General features: G+C 34.9%; 1 protein-coding gene across 1 annotated transcript in view; it reads right to left on the bottom strand.

Moving 5' to 3' along the window:
* Positions 1–25,765, bottom strand: part of FAM172A (family with sequence similarity 172 member A) — a 412,613-nt gene that overhangs the window by 368,196 nt on the left and 18,652 nt on the right. The window contains exons 2-3 of the mRNA XM_045566294.1: positions 15,134–15,257; positions 1,971–2,072 (exon numbers count right to left, since the gene is read on the bottom strand). Coding sequence (XP_045422250.1) covers positions 1,971–2,072; positions 15,134–15,239 — 208 coding nt within the window. The 5' untranslated portion in view covers positions 15,240–15,257. The remainder of the gene's footprint in view (positions 1–1,970; positions 2,073–15,133; positions 15,258–25,765) is intronic.

The raw sequence follows: 25,765 nt of genomic DNA on the forward strand, positions 1-25,765 counted from the left end.
CTATGAAGATAAACAAACAGTATTGCTGTAATTCAAAGTACATTTACAATAATATAAACAGTACAACCAAGAGTGTCTGATAAGAATTTAAAATAACTTTCTCAGAACAGTTTATTTGTTTAGATCTTTTTTCCTTCACATACCAGTATGATGCAAACATAAATACTGTAAAAGAATGATCCCTAAGTACTCAAAGACTGTTCTTGATCTTCATCTCTCTAAAGCACACTAACAATATTTTAAGGCCTAGCATGTGTAAAGATCTCTACTAGCTCTAGCTATTGTCATGAACATGGTCATAGTACTCAAGAAGCTGAGGGGCTACCTGAGGTAAAAAAGCAGAAATGTTAAAAAGTTAAGCAATTTTAGGAAGTTAAACAAACAAGAATGATGTAGGTCAACAATCTAAAAACTGCCCCAGGCCATCCATGTAGACAATAAAGTCTAGAATGATTTTAGAAAAATGAAAAATCCCTAATGGCTAGAATAAGTTCAGAAGGTTTCAGTGAGATTTCTTAAGGTAGGCCTTGAAATATGGGCAGGATATATGGAAATTAGAGAAAGGCAATGAGCTTAACAAAGGTTTGGACTGCCAAATCAGACTCACAAAATCAGAGATCTTCACTGATACTGAGTAAGCTTTACTACTAATTCCAAGGGTACAAGTCATCAAGCGGCATAGGCAAAGCAGGTAGAGGTCTGGAACATCCTGGCATTTCCCCCAGGTCCCTTCCTCTCACGGGATAGCACTTTCTGGCTCAGGGTAGGTGAGGTCTCTCAAGGAGGCATACAGATGCCCTCAAACATTAGTGAGCATTTGGGTCATAAACATTGCCATTTCATGTGCCAAAGAGTTGTATTGCTTATGTGATATTCTTTAGAGAAATATTTCTCATATATCCAAAGGAGTGTATGTTCCTTTACCATGAGCAATGTTAAACAAGTCATCCTGCTCAAAGTATTACACAGATAATGACCTCTCCTCGTAGCAAATATTAGTCCTTATTTACTAAATCAGTTAAATATCACCATATTTACAAGGAGAAAAGACCAAGCCACCTGTTCCCAGGACAAGACTCTTTCCCCAGGGGTATCAGGAGAGAAATAGAGCACAGGCCTATTGCTTTAACCCCTCTTCCCCTCCAGGCAACAAATATTACTACTTGAACACACACTGGCATAAAATATCCTTTATTAAAAAGGTACAAAAATTAATGTAAAAGATCAAAGTTTCTAGGATCTCCTGTTTAAACTCACCTAAAATCCTAGTACACAGACTGTCACTATAATTCCTAATACCTATAACTGATGTTGTAAATGGATACCCACTAATACAATGATGACAGAGAACCAATTCAATTGATAAAGAGCAACACACAGGGAACTACAACTCAAATGCTACCTATCCTGTAATACCACTCACTACCCTTCAAGTTTAACAGTGTATTAATAATTCAATGAATCATGATTCTTTGTTCCAGAAACATCCTTGCAATCTATGGTATGTTCCTCTACATCCCAAGTGTAAAGGTTATTTTATTCAAAATCTAATTAATAAATTTTAAAACAAGGATTTTGCCTGAAAAATCATGGAAAATCGCTTTAAAATGTTGTCACAGATAATTATTGCCAGTCACTTCATTTTAAATAACATGTGAAACAGTAGCATCTTTCTACATAATTTAATTAGGAGTTCCAATTGGATACCAGGGAGTTGAACACTCAAGGTTGAAATGTATATGCTGAATCAAATTCATGTCCATTAGTTTACCTGACTTGACAACTACGGGAAATTGTTACTTCGTGACACTTCACTTGAGTGAAGGATTTCACCATGCAAGGATAAGTCATTATTTGTCAAAAGAAATATATAAAACATTCTAGCTGGCCTTGAAAAGTGGCAAATAATATCAGTTTTATAATTCTATTAGCATTGTTAAATAAATTTGCATACAGCATATAACACTTACTTTCATTAAAAGCATATTCAAATCCTTCCAGGGTGTCAGGAAAATCAAGAGGTGGCTCATCCTTTTTCATTAGTTCATCCAAATCTATCCTAGATAATAAATCTAGAAAAGAATAATATAAAAATTACTTATATTCATTTTCATAGTTAATAAAATATTATATTTAAAATTATTTTTAATATTATTTTGTCTTATTAGACTAATTTTTATGTGTTGCTTTAACTGATGATATTACTAAATTTTTAAGTTCCCAAAATACTATATTATGATCAAGTACAATACCAACATAAGCACTTTCAAAATCATAATTCTCAAAACAATCACAATTCAGATTCTATTAGCTACTGTATTAAATTATTAACTTCCTTCAAAATAGACAGCTATTAATTTGTACTGTATTAACCTTATTCTATAGTTTAAAAGTTTCAGATATTAATGTGACTTTTAAAAGGTCATTAAATATTACATACAACTGAAACTATTATTTATGAAAAGAGAACTTATTATAAATCTAAACAATGTTAACATATTCCATTTTTAGGGGGAAATATGTTAAAGTAAAAGATATCACAGGGGAGAGTTGAAAAGGGATGGTTTTTTAGATTTTTACATATTGGCAAGTTGTATTTTAAATTGTTTTAATAAAAGTTTGATATATCGTTAAAAAATAAATAAAACATGCTAACTAGTGAAAATTGGTTGATACAAAACAGTTTCTATTCTTCACATCATTTGATTCCACACGATTAAAAAAATCTGTCAGCTATTTTTTTATAATAAGCATTTTATTTTAGAATAATTTTAGATTTATGGAAAAGTTGAAAGATAGTACAGAGTATGTTATAGCCCTCATTCATTTTCCCCTATTGGAAATAGTTTACATCACCATGGTACATTTGTCAAAACAAAGAAGCCAATGTTGGTACATTACTACTAACCAAACCCCAGACATTATTCATACTTCACCAGTTTTTCCATCAATGTTTATTTTCTGTTCCAGGATTCCATCCAGGATACCACATTGCATGGAGTTATCATTTCTCCCCAGTCTCCCCTGGTCTGTGACAGTTCTCAGTGTTTCCTTCTTTCCTATGATCTTGACAGTTTTGAGGAATACTAGTCAGGTATTTTGTAGAATGACCCCTGATTTGGGTTTGTCTGATATTTCTTCTACTGATTAGAACTGGTTATGGGTTTTTGGAAAGAATATGACACAGGTGAACTGCTGTTCTCAACCCATCATGTCAAAGGGAACATGACATCAACAGGACATCACTGATGATGTTAACCTTCATCACTTGGTTTAGGTTGCATTTGCCAGTCTTCTGCACTATAAAGTTACTATTTTTCCCATTCCATAATCTATTCTTTGGAAATGACTATGTCTGGCCCACTCTCAAGGAGAAAGGGGAGGAATTATGCTGGAGTAAAGAACATCTACATATATTATTTGTAATATTTCTCTGTGGAAGATTCAAATCTCTTTCTCAATTTAGGCATTTGTTCAATCACTTTTTTACATCAGTATGGCCCCATGAATATTTATTGTATAATTTGACTTACAATCCAATATGACATCGTTTACTTTGTTTCTGAAATTGTTCCAATCACGGCCATTGTAAGCTCTTTCAGTTGACTACTGTAAGTATCCCTTTGACATGCTCTTATCTTTTTTGTTTTCTGAGCATTTCCTTACTTTCCACTTCTACAAGATGTTCCAGCCTCATCTTGTATCTCTTCTACCACAGTTCTGAAATCAGTCTATCAAGTATTTAATGATATCTTTTAGACTCATATTATAGGATAAGGCTAAAGTTCTTACTATGAGTCATCGTAGTGTCATTTCTAAAATGAGAACAATAAAAAGATAAACTTCAAATTTACTCAATTGCAAAAAGATGTGAAATCATTTTTGTCAAATCAAGAAAAAAAAAAAGATTAGGTTTTCAGTTTCTTCATTCTAATTCAAGTTCCTGAAGACAAAAGCTCCAAGAATAAGTTTTCAGGCGAACCGGTCCCTTTCCTACAAAAGAAGTATCTCAGAAGTAATACTTTGTTCCTGTCTCTCATAGGGACATAACAAATCCTTCTGTACAGAACATCATCAAAATTGCTGGAAAAAAAAAGTAGTTTGTCTACACCCAGTCTCATCTCTCTCTGTAGGGCACAAAGACAAGCCATCAAAAAACGTCATTAAAAAAATCATTGTTTAGTAGTACTCTTTAAAATCCTATATCAAACTCAACTCATACAAAAATATACCATTCTCAACATAAAAAAAAATGTTCACAAACTCTAGTGAAACAGAAATTTCACATAATATACATATTGGGCTTAAAAAGGGACATATGCTCACAATTCCTCATTCATTAGTAAAGTTCTGACCACCTTGTAAATCTTCCCCAAATGGAGTAAAGACATAAGTTTTTTAGTATCAAAAATTGGCTTGCAGTGGCTGTAAGATTCTCACTTCTCTCTCTCCAATGAATTGAGGTTCTGAGACAAAATTAGATTCCTTCACTTCACAGTCATCTTCTATAATTCAAAACTTGCAAACCTTTTAATCAGACACACAGAAGCCATCCGATACATAAGCAGAAGTGTTGTGTCCAATAGCCATCTTCTGTTTCTACCTAGACCATAAAATGCAGCCTTACATCCATATATCACTTTCACATATGTTACTTCAATTGATCATCACAATCCTAGAAAATCCTAGGAAACAGTAACACGTTTTCATCTTCACTGTCTTTCAGACAAGGAAATGAGCTCAGAGAGTTAAAATACCTTGTCCAAAATTATGGCTTAATAGTAAGTGGGATTAACAAAATTAACATATCTCTCAAAACTGAACTCAGTGCTCTTTCAAAATCACCATATTGATTCTATATGCCATATCAACTCTGTACTATTCTTTCCTCTCTTTTTCTCCTTTTATAAATTATAAACAGTTATGAACACAAAAATGTGCTTTTGCTTTATTCAAAATGTTCCCAAGAAAGATAAAATGAACAACTAAATAAAAAGATATTCCTCAAATTTTTCCTGTCAACTGGAGAACTTGATACAGATTTTTTTAATTTCATTAGCATTGAGAAGATATATAGAAAGAAATTGTCAGAAATTATTTTTCTGCTTTGTAAAAGAAAAGCAATACGATAAAGTTGCATTTTACTCTGAGATTGGGTTCCAGAGGCAGATTATGCAAAAATCAAGTATAATAAAAACATTTCCATTAACAATCCCTTCAATCACCTATAAAATGTAATATACTTAAAGCCATATAACTTAAATATGCATCAGATGTGACACAACAATTTTTTTTAAAGCATGGCTCTTGTGATTAAAGTGATTCAGCAACTAGAATTCTAAACCTCAAGCATATGCAACAACTGTATAAAAATATCATTTCATATGCAAAAGAATTGAAAGCAGGGACTCAAACAGATATGTATACATTAGTGTTCATAGTGGCACTATTCACAATAGCCAAAAGGAAGCAATTCAAGTGTACATTGATGGATGAATGGTATAATGGTTAATTTTATGCATCAATTTGACTGGGACACAGGGTGCCCAGATATTTAGGTAAACATTATTCTGGATGTATCTGTGAGGACGTTTCTAGATGAGACTAACATTTGAATGGGTAGACTAAGTAAAGCAAATTCCCTCCCTGATATGTGTGGGCCTCATCCAACTAGATGAAGGCTCGAATAGAACAAAAAAGCTGAGTAAATGAGAATTTGCTCTCTCCGCCTATCTTGGAGCTGGGACATCGGCCTTCTTCTGCCTTGGACTGGAACTTATACCACCAGCTCTCCTGCATCTCAGGTCTTTGTACTTGGAACTATACTAATATTATTCATCCTTAAAAAGACAGGATATTCTGACACAACATGGATGTACTTTGAAGACATTATGCAAAATGACTCTGTCACAGAAGGACAAATATTGTATGATTCTGCATATATGAGGTACCTAGAATAATCAAATTTACAGAGACAGAAAGTGAAATGGTGGTTGCCAGGGGATAGGGGGAAAAGGGGATGGGGAGTTATTATTTAATGGGTATAAAGTTTCAGTTTTGCAAGGTAGAAAGAGTTCTGGAGATGGATGGTGGTAGTAATTACACAACAAGGTGAATGTACTTAACATTGAAGCATGCGCTTAAAAATGCTTAGAATGGTAAATTTTATATTATGTATATTTCATCATAAAAGAAAATACCATTTGACATCTTTATTTATTAAAACATTATTAGCTAAATGAGTACTTAAAAGATTACTGGAAGTCTACTTCTAGCCAAAATAGGGTAACAGGGACTGAATTCTTCTCACTCTCCTTAAACAACTAGAAAGCAGAAAAATTCATGTGAAAGAACAGTTTTCAGAGGTTGGACAACAGGCAGCCAGAACTGACTTCAATCAGAGAAAGGAAAAAAAGAGATAAACCCTTAGATTGCCCTAGCTTACTGCCTGGAAACAGTTCAAGGCCCAGGAGGAAAGAAGAACCCAAACAAACAATGAGGATGCTGCAGAGTTGAAAAGACAGAAATCAGAATTTGAATAACCCAAGGTAGCTAGATTTGGAAGCAGAGAACAAGAGCAGAGGAAACTGTTTAGAGAGAGTTTGCTGGGCACAGTTGCACAGGGTGTCTTTGAGTATTTATCTATGCATACAGGAGAAAAAAATTACCCAAGGACAGGAAAAGCAGTAAGCTAAACAATTCCTGAAGTACACACAGAATTACAAATATGTATGCCCATCAGCCAGAACAGAAAGACCTTATAATACATGAGACACCAGATAGAGTTGTCAAAAGAATATCACCTTAGTAGTGGACTGAATTAGTCCTAGTAAAAAGGCTACTCTAAAACTGGTATATCAAAGTTTAAAAAACTTTGCCTCAAAGAAACAAAAACAAAAAATATAAATACCCACCAGAACAAAGCCCAACATTCTTTAAGAGAATACCAAAAAGCAAAATAAAACAAAAATCAGAAACCAACTAACTCTTTTTGTTATTTAAAAAAATTTTTTACTATTAATTATTATGGGTACATAATAGTTGTATATCTTTACAGGGTACATGTCATGCTTTGATACAAGCATCTCACGTGGATTAATCAAATCAGGATAACTGGAGTATCCATCACCTCAGGCATTTAACATTTCTTTGTGTTAAGAACATTCCAATTCCACTCTTTTAATTAAAATATACCCTAACTTATGGTTGATTATAGTCACTTTGTTGTGTTATCAAATATTGTTCATTCTATCTAACCATATTTTTGTACTCATTAACCATCCCCACTTTATCCCCCCGTCACTGCTACTCTTACCAGCATCTGGTAACCATCATCCTACTGTCTCTCGGAGATCAACTGTTTTTAATATTTAGCTCCCACATATCAGTGAGAACACACAGATTTGTCTTTCTATGTTTGCCTTGTTTTACTTAACATAACATTTAAACTAATAAACTTTGAGGAAAGCAGATTGCCCTCCATAATGTGGCCTTAGGAGCTAAAACTTAGGTTTTCCACAATAGAAGGAAGTCTCCTCAAGACTGCAACATAGAAAATCCTGCCTGAGTTTCTAGCCTGCTGTCCTATGGTATTCAGACCCAAGACTGTAACATGAGATCTTACCTGAATTTTCTAGCCTGACAGCCTGCCCTACAGATTTTAGACTCTCCAGCCCTCATAATCATATTAGCTAATTGCTGAAGTTGATGTCTCTCTCTCTCCCCTCCCCCACATATACACATATATATGTATAATAATTTGTATGTATATGTGTGTGTGTGTGTTATAAACAAACATAACCAACAGTATCTATATATCCTGTTTCTCTGGAGAACCTTAATATACTGCTCAATTTTTTGTAAACCTAAAACTGCTCCAGAAAATAAACTGTTAATCAAAAAAAAAAATCCAGGGCCGGGTGCGGTGGCTCACGCCTGCAATTCTAGCACTCTGGGAGGCCGAGGCGGGCGGATTGTTTGAGCTCAGGAGTTCGAAACCAGCCTGAGCAAGAGCGAGACCCCCGTCTCTACTAAAAATAGAAAAGAAATTATACGGACAGCTAAAAACATATATAGAGAGAAAAATTTAGCCGGGCATGGTGGCGCATGCCTGTAGTCCCAGCTACTGGGGAGGCTGAGGCAGTAGGATCGCTTAAGCCCAGGAGTTTGAGGTTGCTGTGAGCTAGGCTGACGCCACGGCACTCACTCTAGCCAGGGCAACAAAGCGACACTCTGTCTCAAAAAAAAATCCAGAAGACAGCAAAAAAGAGTAAAAACAGGATAAAGCACAAATAAAACAAATATCTAGATGGTCAAATTAAACACAACAATTGTAGATAATTATAAAATATAAACAATCTAAACACACCAATTATAAGGCGGTTTTGCTAGAAAAGCAAGATTCATTATAAGGTGGCTACAATGTAAAGATACACAAAAGTTAAAAGTAAAAGGACTGGAAAAGATAACAGGCAAACACTAATAAAAATTAAATGTGAAGTAACTATATTAGTATCAGAAAGAATATACTTCATAAAAAAATGATCAGGGAAAAGGAGGGAAATGTCATAATGATAAAGGGGTCAATTCATTAAGAGAACATAACAATCCTAAATGTGTGCGTACCAAATAAAAGTGCTTAAAAAACTAGAAAGAAGAACTGATATAACTGGAAGCAAAAATAAGTCTACAATTATAACTGGAGATTTTCACACTTTTTTCATAATTAATAGAGAAAGCATACAGAAAATAGGTAAGAGCATAAAAGAGAAATTATCAATTCAACCTAATTGACATTTATATAACTTTCTACCAAACAGCAATTTAACACATATATTAAAGTGTATATGAAACAGTCACCAACATAGACCATATTCTGAGCCATAAAGTAAATTTCAATGAATTTAAAAGGATTTAAGTCATAAAGTATTTCTCTAACCACAATAAAATTAACCTAAAAATCAATGAGAGAAATCTATCTTGAAAATACCCAAATATTAGACACAAAACAACACACTTCCAAAAAAACCTATGAGTTAAAAAGGAAATTAGAAGAAATAAGAAACTATCTGGAACTGAATGAAAATAGAAAAACAACATATCAAAATTCATGGGATACAGCTATAGCAGTGTTTGGAGGATAATTTATAACATCAAATGCTTATATTAGAAAGCAAGACAAGTCTGAAATAAATTACCTAATTTTTTTTAATAAACAGGAAAGAAGAACTAAATTGAAACAGAAGAAAATAATAATGGTAATAGAAGTTAATGATATAGTTTCACACCTAAGGTTTAAGTCTGTTATCCACCGTGATTTGATTTTTGTGAGAGGTGAAAGCTGTGGTTCCTGTTTTAGTCTTCTACATGTGGGTATCCAGTTTTCCCAGCACCATTTATTGAATAAGGAATCTTTTCCCCAGAGTATGTTTTTGTCTGCTTTGTCAAAGATTAGATGGCTATATGAGGATGGTTTTATATTTGGATTTTCTGTTCTTGAAGAAAATGTAGGAAAGACTCTTACAGACATTGGCCTAGGCAAAGAATTTATGAAGAAGACCCCTAAGGCAATCACAGCAACAACAAAAATAAATAAATGGGACCTGATTAAATTAAAAAGCTTCTGCACAGCCAAAGAAACAGTCACGAGAGTAAACAGACAACCTACAGAATTGGAAAAAATTTTCGCATACTACACATCAGATAAAGTACTGACAACAAGAATCTATTTAGAACTCAGGAAAATCAGTAAGAAAAATCAAACAACCCTATCAAAAAGTGGGCAAAGGACATGAATAGAAATTTTTCAAAAGAAGATATAAGAATGGCTAACAAACATATGACAAAATGTTCAACATCTCTAATCATCAGGGAAATGCAAATTAAAACCATGATGAGATATCACTTAACTCCAGTGACAATGGCCTTTATCAAAAAGTCCCCAAACAACACATGTTGGCGTGGATGCGGACAGATAGCAACACTCATACACTGCTGGTGGGACTGTAAACTAGTACAGCCCCTGTGGAAAGCAAATGGAGATACCTTAAGCAGATTCAAGTAGACCTACCATTCAATCAAGCAATCCCATTATTGGGCATCTACCCAGAAGAACAAAAGTCACTCTATAAAAAAGACACCTGCACCCGAATGTTTATAGCAGCACAATTCACAATTGCAAAGATGTGGAAACAACCCAAATGCCCATCAATTCATGAATGGATTAGTAAAATGTGGTATATGTATACCATGGAGTATTACTCAGCTATAAGAAATAACGGTGATATGGCATCTCTTTGGTTTTCCTGGAGAGAGTTGGAACCCATTCTATTAAGTGAAGTATCCCAAGAATGGAAAAATAAGCACCACATGTACTCACCAGCAAATTGGTTTCCCTGATCATCACCTAAGTGCACATTTGGGAACAACACCAATTGGGTATCGGACAGAGGTAGGGGCTGGGGGAAGGGGATGGGTGTATACCTACTTGATGAGTGCGATGCGCACTGTCTGGGGAATGGACACGCTTGAAGTTCTGACTGGGGGGATGGGGATGGGGGAGGGGATGGATGTATACCTACGTGATGAGTGCGATGTGCACTGTCTAGTGCAATGGACACACTTGAAGCTCAGACTTGGGGGGATGGGGGAGCATGGGAAATATATATAACCTGAACTTTTGTACCCCCATAATAAGCTGAAATTAAAAAAAAAGAAGTTAATGATATAATAAACAGAAAGAACGAGAAAAATCAATAAAGCCAAAGGCTGTTTCTTGAAAAGATAGAACATATCTTTATTGATAAAGTGATAAACCACTAGCCACAGTGATCAGGAAAAGAAGAAAAAAACAAGTTACCAATATTAGGAGACAGATGCTATGACATTAAAAAATTAATAGAAAATTAATTAAGAAAAATGTAACACCAATAAATTCAACAATTGTGATGAAATGAAAAAATTCCCTAAATAATCTAATCTGCCAAAACTTACTCAAGAAGAAATAAATAGCCTGAATAGCCATATATCTATTAAAGAAATCACAAACTTTAAAGCTTCCCGCAAATAGAATAAACAAAAAGAAAAAAATATAACAGAAAAAATCCAGCCCCAGATGGCTTCATTGATTAATCTGACCCAACAGTTAAAAAAGAAAAATATCACTGCTACATAAACTCTTCCAGAAAATAAAACAGCAGGAAAAACTTCCCAACTCATTTCAGGAAGCCAGTACTATCCTGATACGAAAGCCAGATACAAATTTTATAAGAAAATTATAAAATACCTCATAAATATAGATGTAAAAATCTTCAACAAAAATTTAACAAATAGAATCCAGCAATATGTAAGGAAAATACACCATGTCCAAATAGCCATGCAATGCAAGGCTGGCTTAACATTTGAAAATCATTCAATGTCATTCCCTAAAGCCTGGACTCCAGGTTTCAGGATCCCAGCTGCAGACTGGATTCAGGTTGTCTCCAATATGTTTCTCACCCATTTTAGACTAGTGGCTACCTGGGGTATGTTCTTTTCATGGAGAATGGCAGGAGCTCAACAGCTGATAAGCCAGACCACACAAACACAGTGTAAGGCTCTGCTTGCCTCACATCCACTAACCACTCATCAGTGAACCTGGGAAACACACTCTTCCCCCAAAAGCAGAGGAGAACAGTATTCACTGAACAATAATCAAGGCTATCACAAATAATTATAATAATTCAACATTAATGTCCATTAATATCCAGAAGAATTTTTTAAAAGGCATTATGGCAAAGTGCAAGCATTTTGGGGGAAGTGGGGAGTGGGGTTGGGAGATAGTAAATATAAACTAATCCACATGAACTAAGAGGACTATACAGCTTCCATCTTTCCAGAAATCCAGGAAAAATGGGTTCAACAAATCAATAAGAGACAGTAGATGAACTAAAACCCCGCAAAACTGGCAAAGGGAAAAAGTATGATCTTTTTAAGAAATGGAAGATTCCTTACAGGCTATCTTCATTGTCATCTCCAAAGAAGATGACATAATTGTCTGATGCGTAACATGCCTGCCTTTAATAATAGTCATCCTCCTCCTCCTCCTCACCATCTTCATTATCACCATTATTATAGTAAGCTAATTTAAACTACTTTCTTCTAGAATGCACTGCTTTAACTCTGCTCATCTTGAGTTTTATCTGACATTTTTCTGCCCACTGACATAATCTTATGAGATTTTTCCATTATCTATGTCTTTATCTGAAGCACTTTTCCATTCATGAAAAATTAAATCACCTTCAAGTGTGCAGTCTTGCCACGTAAACCTGAAACACTCTAATGAATGGCAGTGACTAATCATCATCAGTTCATTGTTTTATGCATCATAGCCCAGTTTTGAAGAATCTCAAGAATAAAACTGCTTTCCTGTTTTAGGGATGAAGTTTTATTCAATTTGCTAATTTATTCTAAAATATAATTTTCTATGCATTTGCCATTTTATTTTCTAATATTTCCAATTTGACTCCTTCATTAATCCTTACAACCCCATTTCTACTCAGCATTATTATTTCTAGTGTAAACATGAAGAAAAAGATTTAGAGAAATTAAGCAACTTTCCTATGCTAAGAGGAAAACCCTGAGTTTAAATTCCAGATAGTTCTATGTCTAGAACCAACTAACACCACTGGACCACCTCTAAAATCTAGAAAATCAATCTGAACTTATATACTGCTACCAGGAATATAAATTAGAACCACAACTTGGGAGATCAAATTTTCACATTATCAAATGAGGTTTAAGATGCATAAAACCCAGCACATCTATTTAGAAAGTAACTCTCACACATATTCCTTGTCCTCACTTCTAAATCATCCATTATTCTGAGTGTGCTAGATCATTAACAGCAACATACAAACGTGGTAAAACCTTGTATAGGGTTATCTACAGCTGACTCCAATTCTTCTCCTCCCATTGTCTACTCAAAGTTCTCCAATCAGGGTTTTATTCACTGAAACAGCTCTTTGTGAAGGTAACCAATGACTTCCACATTGTCAAATCTAAAAGTAAATTCTCAGTCCTCATCTAATCTGACCCATCACCAGCATCTGACTTAATTAATGACTCCCTTTTTATTTATTTTATTTTTTTACATTTGGTGTTCAGAATCTCTCTCTTGCTCCTGATTCTCAGCCTATCTTACTAGAAATTCTGTTTCAGCCTCTTTTGCTGGTTCCTCCTCATCTTCCTGACCCTAAAGGTGTAGGTGCCCAGGGCTGAATCTTCAGATCTCTTTTCTTTTCTAGCTTCACTGACACCTCAGGTGATCTCTATTAGAATCATGACTTTAAGTATTATCTCTATGTTAATGATTCCCCAAAATTTTATCTCTAGCCCAAACTCTAGACTAAACTTCTCCATTTTCATGTTTAAGTGGTATCTCAACCTGATATGTCTAAAATCTAATTCTTGCTTTCCACTCCCACCCCCACACCCAATCTGCTTTTCCCAATGTTTTCTCAATCTAATTAATGATGCTTGAAGCTATTTCTGCTAAGAATCTTCAGTTATCTCAGTTTCTTCTCTAATATCCCATGTCCAATATACAGCAAACATGTCATCTCCTCCTTCAAAAACATATCCAGAAAAAATATATATAACCAGAATCTGTCCCTTCTTCATTATCCCCTTGCTACCAAGCTAACCCAAGCTATCATCACCTTTCAAATTTGTGAAGAGACTTGGTCTAGATTAACATCTAAAGAAAGCAACACTGTTAATCATTTTCCATTTTTGTAGGTGAGGGCTAGTTATACCATTCTCTCAATAGATCATTACCTCTAAAAGCAGGGATGAGGTAACACAAATTGAGCCAAGAAAGTGGTTGCTTTATCCTACATCTACTTAAGGCTTTCACGATAAGAGATAAAGAAGACAGTAGGGGAGATTCTTAAGGCATCTTTATTATCCAGCCTGGAACACAAGGTAGAACGGAAGTCAGGAATTCAGAGAAGCAGCCATAGCCATGACTGTATGGTACATATTCAGCTGAGGTATTTATTACAAAGCATATCCAGGAACCCCTGAAGACCAAATAGACTCTACATTGAATCTCATAAAAGGAAACCCTATGACCTGGCATGGCTGGTGCAATGGTTTGGGCATGTCTGACATTGAAATTTAGTTGCCATTGTAACAGTTGTTGAAAGGTGGAACCTTTAAGAGGTGATTGGGACATGAGGACTCTGCCTTCGTGGATGGGATTACTGCCATTACAAAAGAGCAAGTTTGGACACCTTTTGTCACTTGGCTCTTCCACCATGGGATGATGCAGCAAGAAGGGCCTCTCCAGATGCTGGCACATTGATATTGGACTTCCCAGACTCCAGAACTATGAGCCAATAAATTTCTGTTCATTATAAATTGCCTAGTCTGTGATATTCTGTTATAGCAGCACAAAATGGACTAATACAGTTGGCATCTCAACATTTAGAAAACCCATAAGAAATGTTCTCACTATCAAATAAAATAACTGTGAGATCTTGCACAGGTTACTTAGATAATCTGATCTTGGGCAAGTCACTAAACAGACTGAAATATATGATAATGAAGAAACCTTACAGTGCAGCAATGGATACTTCTTTTAGTAGTAGTAAAATTACTTTAGATAGTAGATTGTTTTTAAAAAAGGTCCAGAACTCAAAATTCCCTAGCAATGTCTAAGGCAGATTCTTTCTGAAATGTTAGCATGGATAGCCTCTCTTAAAATATCCCTAGTGCCAATGCCACAAAGACAGAATACAGAAATAGGCAGATCATTATCCTAATCCAGTATGATATTCCAACCAGCAAAAATATGGTATGATAAGTCTTGATTCAAAAGACTTATATTGTTAGTTTTACCATTAAATGTATGACCTTGAATAAGAAGAACATCAAGTAGTCTTGTGCCTATAAAATTACACAATTCTATGATTTATTTACTGAGTACATACTGTGTCTCAGACACTGTGATAGTTGCCATGAGAGATACAAATAATTGCAAATAGTTTAGGTACTTATTTTAGAATTGAAATGAATGGAGGATCACCTAAATATTCCTATATCTTCATTAGGCACAATGAAAATTTCCTGAAAAAGCAAATTAAGTATGTACCTTTCAGTGCTGTAGTCTTTTCTTTTTCATCTGGACCTCCCTGCTGGATTTGTGCCATGTTTATCCAAATTGGCAACAAAATTAAAGAGCTCAAGGAAATAAACATCAATCTTCAGAAGACAGTCTAGAATAAATGAAAGCAATAAATTAAGCTCTACTCAAATCCTACCTACTCTGTAAAACTTCCTAAATCCTTCCAGTCGGAATTAATCTCTCTACCCTGATTTCCCACTGCACTTTGTTGATACCTATGCCATGGTACTTATTATTGCCTGCTTTGCATTATAATTATTTACATATTTATCTGGATCAGCTAACACCTTACAAGCCCCAGGAATAGAGGTATCAAATTTTTGTTATCTTTATATCTCTCATGTCACCAAACACAATATACCTTATGCCTACTTTTTGTTCAACTGAATTTAGACAAACTTACTGTTTATTTTTAGTTCCCTATCACCTAATGTTTTTAAAAATATCTTCATGTAGTTCCAAAAACTTGAGATTTCTTTTAAAATAAAATGTAAATGTGTGCCTTTTACAGGGTAAGAATGTCTTCCCCCTGGAATATGCAGATAGTCAGAAGGAGAAAAATACATAAACACATAAAGTATCTACAAATTACCTACATTATAATTAAAAATACAACTATAAGGGAAAAATTACCCCTTTTTAAAAGGAAACTAAGTCAAATTCAATGACTGGAAGCCATACTCTATAAATGCCACTCCAGGTAAACAACCAAAATATAAAATTATGATTTATTAAAATCTAATCCTGTTCTAATTTGCCCAAAGGAAGGCATTAAAACTAAAAGTAGATGGCTTTTCCCAGGGTACCCATGAATTGTAAAACAAATCACTATTCCTAAAGTTTAAAGGAAAAACATGCAATGCATCAAAAGGGAAAATTTAAACTAAATATAATCAATTAGTATGTAACTGTTAATGAAGTTATATAAAAATTACATTCACGACAATAATAAAACAAGACCAAATACTCCCCTAATTGAGCAACGCACTTGATTTGCTACCCACAAAGCAAACTTCAGTTTCTATTCAAAGGTACATTTTATTTCATTTTATTTTATTTGTTTGTTTATTTATTTACTTTCAGCATATTATGTGGGTACAAATGTTTAGGTTACACATATTGCCTTTGCCCCACCCAAGTCAGAGCTTTAAGCATGTCCATCGCCCAGACAGTGCACACCACACCCATTAGGTGTGTATATACCCATCCCCACCTTCCCCCTCCCATCTGCCTGACACTGGATGAATGTATGTGTACTTAAGTGTTGATCAGTCAATACTAATTTGATGTTGAATACATGTGGTACTTCTTTTTCCATTCTTGGAATACTTCACTTAGTAGAATGGGCTCCAGCTATATCTAGGATAATACAAGAGGTGCTAGATTACCATTTTGTTTTTTTGTGGCTGAGTAGAACTCCATGGTATACACATACCACATTTTATTAATTCACTCATGTATTGATGGGATTATTTCCACATCTTTGCAATTGTGAATTGTGCTGCTATAAACATTCTAGTGCAGACGTCTTTTTTACAGAATGTCTTTTTTCCCCTTTGGGTAGATACCCAGTAATGGGATTGCTGGATCAAACGGTAGTTCTACTTGAAGCTCTTTGAGGTATCTCCATAATACTTTCCACAGAGGTTGTACTAGTTTGCAGTCCCACCAGCAGTGTATGAGTGTTCCTATCTCTCTGCATCCACGCCAACATTTATTGTTTTGGGACTTTTTGATAACGGCCGTTCTCACTGAAGTTAAGTGATATCTCATAGTGGTTTTGATTTGCATTTCCTTGATGATTAGAGATGTTGAATATTTTTTCATATGTTTGTTGGCCATTGGTCTATCTTCTTTTGAAAAGTTTCTGTTCATGTCCTTTGCCCACTTTTTGATAGGGTTGTTTGATTTTTTCTTGGTTATTTTCCTGAGTTCTATATAGATTCTAGCTATCAGCCCTTTATCAGATATGTAGCATGAGAATATTTTCTCCCATTCGGTAGGTTGTCTGTCTGCTCTCGTGATAGTTTCCTTGGCTGTGCAGAAACTTTTTAGTTTGATCAGGTCTCATTTCTTTATTTTTATTGTTCTTTCTGTGATTGCCTTTGGGGTCTTCTTCATAAATTCTTTGCCTAGGCCAACGTTTTATATAAGAGTTTTTCCAACATTTTCTTCTAGAATTTTATAGTTTCATGCCTTAGGTTTAAGTCTGCTATCCACTGGGAGTTGATTTTTGTGAGAGGTGAAAAGTGCAGATCCTGTTTCAGTCTTCTACACATGGCTATCCAATTTTCCCAGCACCATTTATTGAATAAGGAATCTTTTCCCCAGTGTATGTTTTTGTCTGCTTTGTCAAAGATTAGATTTCTATATAAGGATGGTTTTATATCTGGATTCTCAGTTCTGTTCTATTGGTCTACGTCTCTGTTTTTGGGCCAGTACCATGCTGTTTTTGTTACTATAGTCTTGTAGTATAGCTTGAAGTCTGGTAAATGGGAAGCCTCCCAATTTGTTCTTTTTGCCTAAGATTGCTTTTGCTATACGGGGTCTTCTCTGGTTCCATATGAAGCGCAGAATTATTTTTTAGGTGTGCTAAAAATGATGTTGGTATTTTAACGGGGTTGCATTGAATCTGTAGATCACTTTGGGTAGTATAGACATTTTAACAACGTTGATTCTGCTGCCCCATGAGCATGGTATGGTTTTCCAACTGTTTGTGTTCTCTGCTATTTTCTCCCTCAGTGTTTCATAGTTCTCCCTGTAGAGATCTTTTATCTCCTTAAATATATTCCTAGGTATTTTATCTTCTTTGTTGCTATTGTGAAAGGTATTGAATCTTTGATTTGGTTCTTAGTTTGTTGTTGGCGTATAGGAATGCTACTGATTTCTGTACATTGATTTTATAACCTGAGAGTTTGCTGAATTTGTTTATTAATTCCAGTAGTTTCATGGAAGAATCTTTGGGGTTTTCTACATATAAGATCATATCGTCAGCAAAGAGCAATAGTTTGACTTCTGCCCCCATTTGGATGCCCTTGATTTCCTTCTCTTGTCGGATTGCTCTGGCATTCATAATTATCTTTAAAAGTATAGGCATTTCCATAATCAGCAGAGTGTAGCAGAAAATACTTTTTAAAAAGCTAATACTGAAAATAAATATTTTAAAACTATAAATATTCCAAATGGTCATAACCAATATTGCCCTTACTCAACTCTAATTGCAGGTGATATGATACAAGATGAAGGGCCCTCTGGCTCCACCAATAACTAGCCATGAGCCCTTGGCAAATTATTTAACTTCTCTGTGCCTCATTTTCCACATTGGTAAAATGGAAATGATAATCAAGCTTCCTTCATAGTGTTACAGTGACGTTAAATGTAAAACACTTAATATAGTGCCCGATCCATAATTAAGGGTTTGAGATATATATTAGCTTATATTTTCTTAATTGTTATAAATGAATCATAGCTTCACCACTTAACAGTTCTGTGGCCTGTGGCAAGTTACTTAATATCCAAAATCTTCAGTTACCTCATTTATAAAATGTAGCTCATACCTCATGTAATAGTGGCTGAGAATTAAATATTACGGAAGATGTGCATAGCCAATCATTGCTATAGCAGTCTTACTGCTACTCAATGGTGTGAGATTTTTTAAAAGGAATATCTAGAATATGAGACTACTTTTGAATAAAAAGTGTTTTCACTTAGCATAGAAGTAGCTGCTATTTTTCTTCTGTCAATAGGTAACTCTACATGAATAAATGTGTCCATATTCTCTCAAGAAACATATCTTAAGTCTACATGATAGGCAATGAGCAAGGCTCTGGGAGTGCAATGTGAGTAAAACAGATACGGTCATTGCCCTCTAGGGGCTTACTTTCTGGCTACCAAATCAAACGGTCAAGCAGCCACAAACAAAATATATCAGACCTAGACTGATAATTACAGCACTATTATAAGACAGAAATATTTGTAAAGGCTATCTATTTACATTCAGGAATTAGTCTGATCTGTCAAGTCTCACAAGTTTCACCAGCAACTTCTTATATACCATCCTATAGCAGACATTAAAGAGAAATGTTCATAATGAGAAATTCCACATAGCACCCTTTGCTAACAATTCCACAAATAAATTAGCTATCTATAGGGGACTTCCTGCTTTTTTTTTTTTTACTGTATCCCTCTGCTAACTCAGTATTTCTTCTAAATATAAACTCTTAGGTTATTTTTCATTGGCCCCCAATTGTCTGATTCCTAAACAGAAAAAATTATACAATTATTTCATTATGACTGCTTTAACAAACGTAAAATTATATTTTTGGTGCTAGAATCATTTTCAAAATTCAGATTTTAAAGAATCACTTTCAAGAGTCCTAAGATTAAACATCAATTAATACTCTTTATTCTTATTTTATGTGAATCAACCTAAAAAACCCACCCAGCAATTCGCTGGAATGATGATCTATAAGAAACTGCTAATTACTATACATGACCTTAAACCTTATAGTGGCAGATGCAAAGCAGGTAAGCATGAAGCAAAAGCAATTTGTCCGTTGCTCTCTTATAGACTGTGTTAGATTTTTTACCCTCTTGAGTTATTTTCCATAGCTGAGGCACAGCTGGTGAAGCTAAATCAGGAACATTATAAATTCTCAATTTAGTTTTCCTAATAAAAATTCAGAGTTATAACCTGCATGACCACAGATAAACACTACTGAAAATGCAGCCGGCAAGCCGTTTGGTACATTTGATATATATTAATATGTGCACTCGACATAGTTTATTTGGCATTATCTGATGGAGGTTAGGTTATAGGGAATAAAGTGGTGGAAGGTTTTTACTGATGTGAATTGGGACACAGTTGACATGTTGTATACTTTGTGATAACCACTGCTGTTTAAATATGGTTTCCTAGAAATGGTTACAGTACAAACTAGATTCAAAACATCTCAGTTTGCGATTTCATTCTGTGAACTACACAAAGCAATTATCATATCTTCTTCCTTTGTATGATTCCAGCAGAGAATCTACTATGTATAAATAAAGCTATAAATAACTTGTCATGTGTAATCTTTATCCAGTCAGCATTTCAAAACATGAAACAGTAGAATATTTCTTATTTGCCCTGTTTGCTCAAAATATGGCATGAGCACTTAAAAAATGTACAGAAAGATACATAGAAGCCTTATTTTTCTATATTTGTTTGTTTTTAAGCAGGTATTAAATATGAACTAGATATGGGTGATTTTGCAACAGAAGCCCTTTCCATCTCACATTCTGAATGCAATGATTAAAGTACAAAATACATCAAAGAACAAGTAAAATTGGGTTAATTCTCTGAGGCCCTCAGGACTGGTCAGATTCTAATCTGGCCCCAAAGAATTTATGTTCACTAAGTCAGGCCCTGGAAATCAAGCTCAAAATAGCCCACTTGCAATAGAAATTATAGTAAACAAAATCAGTACAAGAGATTTATGAGGAATCAAAAGACCCAAAAGATTTATGAGGAATCAAATCGTAGGTAAAATACCCATGTTGCTCATCAGCAAAGGTTAGTTCTAATAATACTGGACAGCATATAATGCTGAGGCTATAGTGAAGAAAATGTATGTTTTAGGGTGTATGTATGCATGAACAGACATATGGGCACTAGGCAAAGAGTGAAGAATGAAGGCATCAGGCTGGAGCAGACACAGAAGACAAAGCCCAGGGTAATACGGGCCCCTGGTGCGTAGAAAATGGTGGCTTCTATAGTGAATGCAATCATGTTTGGATCAAAGTTTAGCTCAGACTAGGAATACCTGCTTCCAGTTCAAGGATATCTAAATAATTCCTTAGTTTCTCAAGCAGCATGATATGGTATATTTGGAATGAGAAATCTAGGTTTTTAATCTCAGTTCTCTCACCTAGTAGCTAAGTGACCTTGAGGAAGTCACAACTTCTCTAACCTAAGTAATGCGAATAATAATGAAAATAAGAGCAGTTATTTTTGCAGGGCTATTATGAAGATTACATGAAAGAACATATATGAGAGCATTTTGCAAACTGTAAATTCTTTCACAAACATTAGCAATCCACACAAAATCAGAAATAACTGGATTCCAATTAATTTGTACTCCAACTACCATAAGTATACCAAAATCAGTTCAATTTATAGAAATGAGAAACTTTCCATATGCATCACTTGTACATATTCTATGAAAAAATAATAAGGCCTCACAATAAATATCTGTTGAGTTGACTTGGGTGTCCAAGACTATACTGAAAGTAATCATAAGGGCCGGGTGTGGTGGTGGCTCACACCTGTAATCCTGGCACTCTGGGAGACCGAAGCGGGAGGATAGCTTGAGGTCAGGAATTTGAGACAAGCCTGAGCAAGAGTGAGACCCCATCTCTACCAAAAATAGAAAAAATCAGCCGGGCATGGTGGCATGTGCCTATAGTCCCAGCTACTTGAGAGGCTGAGGCAGAAGGTTTGCTTGAGGCCAGGAGTTTGAGGCTGTGGTGAGCTGTGATGACGCCACTGCAGTCTACGCAGGGTGACAGAATCAGACTCTGTCTCAAAAAAAAAAAAAAGATTTAAAAGAAAAAGAAGAAGGTAATCACAATAGAATTTAAATTAATTTTTAATATATTTCCTTTACATTCCTTTTAAAAATTATTAAAATGTGTGCTTGGACAATGATCAAGCATGTGAGTTCCACATTTATATGGATTAAAGTTTTCCCCAAAAAGAACACTGTTCCAATTGTTTCCTACATTGGTTACAAGGTCACCAATACCTTTCATACCCATTATCTTACTAGGTCACTACCACAACTGGCAGGGGTAGGCAGAGTAGACATACCTGCATTGTTCAAAGATGTGTAATCTTGGGCTTTGAGAAGCTAAGTAAACCTGGCTAAGCATCTCACATGGTAAGGGGTGGCCAGGATTCTAACTCCAGTCTTCTGACACCTTATGAATGAACTCCTTTTATTCTATCATGGTGACGAGTTAAACTACTCAACTTCACTAGAAAAACCATTCCAATTTCTTATTCTGCAGAAGATCCATATTCTCATGTACTAATTTCTATCATTGGCAAGTATTGCAATTTGGGGTTTAGGCAAGTTGGACCTAGTTATTGATATCTATAGACTAAAGTGGTCAACCAAAATTGTCTCGGTATATTCAGTATGCTATCCAGAATTAAGACTGATAAAAATTACTCCCCTTCGTTCCTCACAATACTTTGGTAAATCAAGCATCTCATATAAAGAGCCAAAGGTTAAGAAAAAGTAAATACAAAGATTTTAAGAGAAAATATTGCATTACTGTGTCTTTTTATTAGGTTCCAAAACTGGTAATAATCTGGTTAGGTTTCATATTGTTTTTTGGCTAAGCAAAACCACAGAAACTCAAAAAGGCTAGAGAAGAAAATCTTAGAATATTTGTAAAACAATACTAAAACTGAAGTTAAGAAATTAAACATGGACTAAGACAATTTTCAATTTTGAAGCCCGTCAAATGAAAAAAATTTAAACAGTCTTTTATGAAGCTTCATAATACATAGAAGAAATGGCACAGCTATGGTCAAAGACAAAATAATTCTTAAAAAGAATATACCACACTCAAAATTTTAGAAAAATAGAAGATGTAAACAGTCTCTTTTATATGGATCAAATATAAATGTCACATGAGCTACTTAAGATACTCTAATTCTATGATAAATATAAACAATAAAATTCAAACAATATTATAAATGTACATAACTCCAGACCAAATTAAATAAGCAGAAACTATCTTCAGAAGATTTCAAAACACCCAATGCCATGAAATAAAGTAATAATATATTTTCAAAGTCAGCATCAAATTTTCTCATTCCATAAACATGCTCACAAGCATCTCTGCTAAACTTTGTGATCTCAAGGTTCAACCTAGATTTTAAAATACCATATGCGTGTGGCAGACACTAAGGTGAACTAGCCAGAAGCCTCTTCAAGGGGAACTTGCTGCTCAGCTACAGGGAGTGCAGTCAGCAAACAGCCTCCTGCTGTCCACCACTTCAGAGCTGGCCTCAGGTGCAGAGTGCTGCCTCATTCAAGGTCATGCCTTCCCCATGTTTACTCTAGTTCAGTGACTGAGGCAAGTGGCAATATGAAGGCCAGCCATTTTGGCATGATGCAGGATAACTCTGATAGGCAATATTTGCTCCAGAGCTTGCTGCCAGATTGGCTAGGAGCAGTTTTGTCAGGCCTGAATGTACATTCAACTTCTCCCTCTGACCGATCCTATTCTCTTTCTTCCTTTCAGAAATGCTGATCTCTAATAAATATTTTGCACCTCAAATTCTGCCTCAGCATCTACAATAATATATTTTTGAAAAACCCAAACTGTGACAATATACTTTTCTAAATGTTTTTGCTGAATATTAAACACAAAAAATTCTGATTTAAGAGACAAGATGTATCCAGAATATATAAAAAAATTCTGGCAACTTAATAAAAGGACAACCAAACTAAAAAATGGGCAAAGGATACGAATACATATTTCTCCAAAGACAAAATACAAATGGCCAAAAATCACATGAAAAGATGCTCAACATCATGAGTCATTACGAAAATGCAAATCAAAACCACAAAGAGATAGCAATTTTCACATTAACTAGCATGGCTATAACCAAAAAGAAAGAGAAAACAAGGGTTTGAGAGAATGTGGAGAAACTGGAACCTTACATAATGCCACTGTGAAGGCAAACTGGTGCAGCCACTTAAAAAAACACTTGGGTAGTTCCTCAAAATATCAAACAAAAAGTTACCACGTGACCCAGCAATTCTACTTTTGGCTATATACCCAAGAGAAATAAAAACATGTGTCCAACCAAAACTTACACACAAATGTCACAGAAGCATTATTCATAACTGCCAACAAACAGAAACAACCTAAATATCTATCAACTGATTCATCGATAAAAAAAAATGTGGTACATCCACGATAGGATATTATTCGTTAATAAAAAGAAAGTACTGATATGCTACAACATGAATGAACTAAAAACATTATGTGCTAAGTAAATGAAGCCAGTTACAGAAGACCACAAATTGTATGATTCCATTTATAAGAAATGCCCAGAATAGGCAAGTCCACAGAAATAGAAAGATTAATGGTTTTCAGGGATTGAGGGAGGGAAAAATGGGGTGAACTGTTACAAGGTATGTTGTTTCTTTTTGAGGTAATGATTCCATTAGTCCAAAGAGATACACCTGCATTGGTGTAGTGTCCTTCACTGTGTATTAAATGGCTCTCTCTCTCCATCTCTTCTTCGCTCCAGCTATAATGCTAAAGGTCAATCTCAAAAGGAGGCTAGGCCATCTCACTCAACACTCATTCTTCTCTTTACCTTCCATAAAACAGGAGTGAAAGCAGACTTCAGGCAGACTCATTTAAAGAAATTTTCTCTTTAAATATCCCTACTTTCCCTCCTACCAGAGCCAGGCTGGTAACTGCCTAAACTTGCTCTAACCAGGTATTAGGGACAAACATATTATTTTCCAGGTATAAAAGATGAGCAGGATTCTATATAGTTTTTGTAAATCACAGTGCTCTAGTCTAGCTTGTTCTAGTTTTCTGCACTGGAGTTCTCTGTCAATGGTAATTTGCCTCCCTTGCCTGTCACTACCCCTTGCATACATCTCCCACTGGGAATCTGGTCAGAAGTGCTGATTCACTTTGGTCATGATTCAGTTAATTCCCTAAATACGTACTACCTAATAGTACCCAATCTCACACAATCTCTAACAAGGATTAAATTAGGTAATAACTTTATTACTATTATAATTTTGATTATCATTATCACAACTGATCCCCGACATTGTACCAACTTACTTCTAAGTCAGAAACGTACCATTTGCTGTAGAAAAGAAAAATGAGGAAAAACTTGAGCATATAATCAAACAATTGATTAAGCCTGGTAAGCTATATGAATGAAAGTAGCAATAAAGTTTAATGGCACAGTTAAGCTTTGTGCAGATCACAATTGTACAGCAAACAAGGCATTTAAGCGTTGTTCATATCCAGTATCTAAGGACAGTACACTCCTTATTGTTTATTTCAGAGGAAAATTTCATTGAAGTCTGACTTCACCCAAATATGTTAACAACTAGGAATGTTATTTAAGTGTCTTCAGAACAGATTTTTTTTCTGGATTCTAGAATTTCCCAATTCTTCATGGAGTGATAATACTTCATAGCATTTCATATTTGTATCAGATTTCAAAAATGCCCAAATCTTGGGACCAACAGGGAATGAACTCAGAGAAATTTTGAGAAGCTCTATATTGCTGAGATACTACAAATATCAACTCAAAAAGACAGAATCAGAATCTGTCTACTTAAAAAGACAGAATCAGAAATTTGAAACTTCAAGTTGTCTTTTAAACTACCACATTTGTTACAGAGGTTCATCTTACTCAAACTTTTCTATGTTTAGATAAATAAGTACTTACTATTAAGTACAATTACCTACAGTATTCAGTACAGTAACATGCCATATAGGTTTGTAGCCTAGGAGCAATAGGCATATATTAATATGTATAACCTAGGTATATATTAAGCT

Source organism: Lemur catta, chromosome 12, assembly GCF_020740605.2.
Source record: "Lemur catta isolate mLemCat1 chromosome 12, mLemCat1.pri, whole genome shotgun sequence".
NCBI lineage: Eukaryota > Metazoa > Chordata > Mammalia > Primates > Lemuridae > Lemur > Lemur catta.